The sequence below is a fragment of the Scaptodrosophila lebanonensis genome, unplaced genomic scaffold (assembly GCF_003285725.1).
Source record: "Scaptodrosophila lebanonensis strain 11010-0011.00,11010-0021.00 unplaced genomic scaffold, SlebRS2 tig00000072-arrow-pilon, whole genome shotgun sequence".
Taxonomy (NCBI): domain Eukaryota; kingdom Metazoa; phylum Arthropoda; class Insecta; order Diptera; family Drosophilidae; genus Scaptodrosophila; species Scaptodrosophila lebanonensis.
In genome coordinates this window covers 1,002,542-1,008,541 of record NW_022060558.1, presented here as the reverse complement: position 1 = coordinate 1,008,541, position 6,000 = coordinate 1,002,542, and the positions used below count along the sequence as shown (strand labels likewise).

General features: G+C 39.3%; 1 protein-coding gene across 3 annotated transcripts; it reads left to right on the top strand.

The window, feature by feature from the left end:
* The first annotated feature begins 825 nt into the window (after window positions 1–825).
* LOC115625493 (polypeptide N-acetylgalactosaminyltransferase 5-like) lies at window positions 826–3,624 on the top strand. 3 transcript variants are annotated; one of them, XM_030520547.1, is made up of 2 exons: window positions 826–841; window positions 1,639–3,624. In XM_030520547.1, the coding sequence occupies exon 2, from the start codon at window positions 1,759–1,761 to the stop codon at window positions 3,604–3,606; it is 1,848 nt and encodes a 615-aa protein (XP_030376407.1). In that variant the 5' UTR covers window positions 826–841; window positions 1,639–1,758; the 3' UTR covers window positions 3,607–3,624. The 3 variants fall into 3 exon arrangements, with proteins under 3 accessions (XP_030376407.1, XP_030376406.1, XP_030376408.1); XM_030520546.1 differs by lacking the exon at window positions 826–841 and adding an exon at window positions 1,544–1,585; XM_030520548.1 differs by lacking the exon at window positions 826–841 and adding an exon at window positions 1,545–1,582.
* The last annotated feature ends 2,376 nt before the right edge of the window (window positions 3,625–6,000 follow it).

Sequence of the window (6,000 nt, the reverse complement as noted above, 5' to 3'; positions counted from 1 at the left end):
TATTCTGTAAGGAAAGACAGATCGGTGAACGGAATTCATATACATGTGGGAAGGAGTGTTGTTCCTTTCCCTTTTGCCTTCCCAAAGTGGCCCTAGACAACAAGCAAGAAGACGAATATACGAGAAGAAGACGACGATAAGCGACAGCAGGAAGAAAGAGGTGGAATTCGACAGATGTGTCAAGCAAAAGAAGATGAGTTCGTTACTTGGAACGATAAGCCAAGCCGTGCATTTTTTATTTAAAGTAAAGCGAACTTAATTATATTCATTCACACCTTTTCATGTTTTTATTTTCATTAACATTGTATTGTATTAAATAAAACCCCACATACATTGATACATGATACTTACAGAAAACCGATGAAATAATTTATGAACAGTCTCGCAAACCCCAAGAATTGAAATGGAATTGATCGACTCTAAGGGATTGCTATTGTATACAGATTGTATGGCCAATCTCGTGGCAGACTTGGATAGAATATTGTATGCTGCCATGAAATATGCGTTTGCTTCTACCAAGATTATTCGGGTTTGATAAATGCTGATTGTTAATAATTTCGTGTTCGATTATATTTTTAGGGAGTCAAAAACCCGAGTAGCTAGCACTCATTAATTTAATATTAAGTTCCGTATTAGATACTAGATTTAATTTGTAAAAATAAAAAAAAAAATATATATATTTTTAGACTTTTCATATCCTTGTTGTTACGACTTACTTGTCAATTGACTATCATTTGTATCTTCATCTGTCCAAATATAAGGGCATATGTGTAGTAATAGCTGTATTTGTAACTTTCCCCCCAAATTAACTTGAAACTAAACAACAAGGATACTTATCGTTGTAAGAACTATAAAGTTATCTTTACAGACACAATTACATTTTCCCTTCAATAGTGATGTGTGGAACTGAACTGAGGACACAAATTAAGGCTCATTCTAGGATTAACATCACCATTGGGCCGTGCATTTTTGATTTAAAGTAAAGCGAACTTAATTATATTCATTCACACCTTTTCATGTTTTTATTTTCATTAACGTTGTATTGTATTAAATAAAACCCCACATACATTGATACATGATACTTACAGAAAACCGATGAAATAATTTATGAAATAATTTATGAATAGACTCGCAAACCCCAGAATTGAAATGGAATTGATCGAATCTAAGGGATTGCTATTGTATACAGATTGTATGGCCAATCTCGTGGCAAACTGGGATAGAATATTGTATGCTGCCATGAAATATGCGTTTGCTTCTACCAAGATTATTCGGGTTTGATAAATGCTGATAGTTAATAATTTCGTGTTCGATTATATTTTTAGAGAGTCAAAGACCCGAGTAGCTAGCACTCCTTAATTTAATATTAAGTTCCGTATTAGATACTAGATTTAATTTGTTAAAATAAAAATAAAATAAAATATTTTTAGATTTTTCATATCCTTGTTGTTACGACTTACTTGTCAATTGACAATCATTTGTATCTTCATCTGTCTAAATACAAGGGCATATGTGTAGTAATAGCTGTATTTGTAACTTTCCCCCCAAATTAGCTTGAAACTAAACAACAAGGATACTTATCGTTGTAAGAATTATAAAGTTATCTTTACAGACACAATTACATTTTCCCTTCAATAGCGATGTGTGGAACTGAACTGAGGACACAAATTAAGGCTCATTCTAGGATTAACATCACTATTGGGCCGTAGAGTGCGGAAGTGAATAGTGAAAAGAGTTGCAATAAAGGCGAGTTTTGAAATGACGATATTGGGCTTAGTGCGCAAAATCCGGAGATGTATACGCTCTCATATTTACCGCATCGTTATGTTCACCTCTATCGCATGGACTATAATTAACTTTATGCTAATTGCCTATTTGACTTGCATAGGCAAGGATGGCTGGCGTTGGAAACAAACCCATGACTATGATGTGGAGATGTCAAATGTTATTGAACGCCCATTGCAGAGATTGGTAGACGGTAATACTGTTAACGACCATGTCGTGGGTCGAAGCTTTGTGTTCGGCGGTATTTCCATGACCTATCCTAGCAAAGCTCTAAAAAAATGGATCGAGGCGCCAACGGTTGTTGAGTCTATGGGCAAGCCTGGGGAGATGGGAAGGCCTGTTAGGATTTCCTCGGACCTAAAAGTACCCATGAAGCTGAAATTCAAGGAAAACGTTTTTAATCTGTTGGCCAGTGATATGATCTCACTGACACGTTCGCTGCCAGACCCGCGAAGTAGGTGTTGTCGTCGTGTCCGCTATCCTTCAAAGCTGCCCACCACCTCAATTGTGATAGTATTCCACAATGAAGCATGGACTACTTTGTTGCGCACCATCTGGAGTGCCATTAATCGCTCGCCGCGTTCACTGCTTAAAGAGATATTGCTGGTGGATGATGGCAGCGACCGAGAATTCCTGGGCCAGCAGTTAGATGAATATGTGGCAAATCTATCTGTTCCCACCATTGTGGTGCGTACAGAGAAGCGTTCGGGTCTGATACGGTCCCGTCTGCTGGGCGCCAAGGCAGCCAGCGGTGAGGTGCTCACCTTTCTGGACGCACATTGCGAGTGTACTGAGGGCTGGCTGGAGCCTTTGCTGTCCCGCATTGTGCAGAATCGGCATACTGTCGCCTGTCCCACTATTGATATCATATCGGACGAAACATTTGAGTACAAACAAGTATCGGAATCGACTTGGGGCGGATTCAATTGGAGACTTAATTTCGAGTGGTATAAGGTCCCGAAACGGGAGGAGAAACGTCGGTCCTACGACAAAACAGCACCTTTGCGCACGCCCGCCATGGCCGGTGGTTTATTTGCCATTGACAAGCAATATTTTTTTGAGGTTGGCACCTACGACGAGGGAATGGATATCTGGGGTAGCGAGAATCTTGAGATGTCGCTTAGAATATGGCAATGCGGAGGCATTTTAGAGCAACTTCCTTGCTCACACGTGGGCCATGTATTCCGTATATCGACGCCGCACACCTTTCCCGGCGGCTTATCCAAAACCTTGCTCCGAAATGCGGCACGCGTCGCGGAGGTCTGGCTGGATGAGTGGCGTGAGTTCTTTTATGCAATGTACCCGGACGCACGCAAAGATACTGCCGGCGATGTCCGTGATCGCATTTTGCTACGCAAACGTCTTAACTGCAAGAATTTCGAGTGGTATCTGGAGCATATCTATCCGGAGAGTATAATACCACTCCATTATTACTATCTGGGTGAGATATGTGACGTGGAAGCTGACACCTGTCTCGACACCATGGGTCGCCAGGAAAACCAGAAGGTGGGTATTAGCCACCGCCACGGTCTGGGGGGCAATCAGATATTTGCGTACACCACAGATCAGCAAATAATGTTCGATGAGTTGTGCCTGCACGCGGCTAGAACTCGTGGGCCAGTTACCCTGGTGCACTGCAGCAACACGGAAAATAACCAGATGTGGGCCTACGACAAGGAGAAAAAATGGATTCGCCACAAAAGAACAGGGCAGTGCTTACAAAGCGCTTCACACAAAGACCCCAGCACGCCGTTGCTGCGCCCATGTAATAACCAAAAGAGGCAGCAATGGCTTATGGAGTCCAAGTGGAAGGCGCCCTAAATGAGCTAAATATTCATTTGGCTCATTTTAAGCGACAATTTGTAGTAACTACTACTATTAATTAGATTGCTGTGTGATAGTAAGAAGAGTTTGAATAAATTAAGGCTGCCTGGTTGACTGTCGATCGCTTTCGCAGGTTCGCGAACTGCAAAAAGTTGCTACTTTCATAATTTTATTATTATTATGTTCACTTGGTTTTCCTCGTTTGACCTTTAATTGCAATATTTTTCCACGCGCATGTCGAAAATTGTAAGGCCATGTGTTTAAGCTTCATCATCACCAAAATGTAGCTGTCTGGCATAAGTTGTTTTGGAAGTGCAGATAAGTGAGACAAGTAATGTTACAGTTACACAGGTCAAAATTTTAAATCGTCCACCTGGGACGGAAATCAACTTTGGGTTATATTTTGAAGAGGAAATAGATAATTAACGGAATGTATATATTTCTAAAATCCACCATGTTTAATCTTTGAAATTGCATTGAAAATCTGTCTAATATATTATACCGTTTACCTACAATTGGCGTTTGAATAATTAAAGTCACATTTGATAACCCCAAAATATGTTAAATACATACCGCTGACTTAGGGCATTTCTCAAAATCATTCCTCAGATCAAGAAATGACTAAACAATGGATTATCAATCTATACTTGTATTCTACTTAAATGTTAATATAAATGTCTTTGTTAGATAGTGTGTGCTTAATACAACAGTGTACTATGCACATACTAGATTGGATTGAAAATTCATTTAGGGAGATTCGGCCAAGAAGGGGGAAAATCCGTGACCCGATCTCACACATTTGCGACAAATAAAGTCAATGGGCTCATTCACCAGGGACAAGTGATCACTGATCATTGATCACTGATCAGTTCCTGCTGAATGGACTGATCACTGATCATGATCACCAAATGTGAGGTTTTCATCTATGTATGTAATTTTTGTTGAATTGTGTATGGCAAATAATTGAGAAAAAATTGAGATCCAGGAATTTTTTTGCAGTTTTTTCGTGGCGGTATTTATGACTAAGTGTACTTTAATTATGCACTTAATGCCAAACATTGCAATATTTCATTCGATTTAGTTATTTATAATCACAGTCAAAGAAAGACAGATTTGTGGTTGTTTCGTGATTATTTGCAATACTTTGCCCCAAACAGAGTTTCAAAACAAAAGCAGCTGCTATCTGCAAACAAATACCAAGTTAATTAGTTTGGTATTTTTTTTCGACCTGCCCTGCCAACTATTTAATGAGGTGCCAACTTATTGACATGGCGTTGTGACAACTGCCCATAGTTTTCACATTGACAATTGACAGTTGAGCGTGTAAATCGAAACGAAATTGAAATTCATGAAAAATGTATATCATTGATTATTAGCAGACATTTTTAAAAGGACATGAGAAATCTGTCTTCAAGTGAATGTGCAAAATTAAACCCATTTCTCGTATATGAAAAGCAGCAAGCCGCGAGTCTACGACAGCACGTAAATCCTTTGGTATTTGGAGTTTTATGAAACGCAAGTGCAAATGACAAAGTGAAATGTTCGAGTCATGCTTGTGCAATAAGTAACGCTATTGCATTAACAGGAGGAGGAATGGAGAGTACAGCTGATGCGGTTTCTAATTAAATTAACCAGCAGTGGTACAGTCAGCACCTTTTTATTTTCCTCAAGTTTCCTTTGCTACCTTTTGCTGCGTATATGTGGCAACCATGTAAAAGCGTATCGCATATAAAAGTGTTGGCCATAATGAGTAATGAAAATCCACGCTGATTTCGCGCTAGCGAAAATGACAGAGCACGCAGCGAGAGAGAGAGAGAGAATGAAAACCACAAAAGCAAATGATTAATTATCGTCATTTCGTTTGCACAAAACCCGTGAAATGCAAGACAAAGCTTTGCCACTGCTCTAAAATAGGGACTATTGTGAGTGAATGATTCTGAGGGGAGGTGGGGAGGGAAACCATCAGGCCAGCAAGTGCCACCTGTCAGGTCCAATGTTCGACTCACTTCAGTATTATTTAATGTGGGCACCTTCTCATCAGTTACTCATTACTCTATACTCATTCATTGCCAATTTAATTAAAGTTCAGCTCACATACACGTACAGTGGGAAATGAGTTTCAATTGGAATGGCGTCTAAGTTTATGCAACATTTGTACGTAATTGGAAAATATATAATTTTTTTCGTGCATAATTAGCTGGCAGATTGCATTTTTATGCCCGTTAAATTGAAAAGTTGACAAACACACCCTCAGATCCACAATCACATTCACACCTTCATACATTTATACACGCCCAGAAATGAGGAAAATGAGGCCCTGGCTAATTTCATTTGAATGTTCTGAGCAGATAAATGGCAAAATTGAAGAATTTTTTCAATTAAAAATATTTT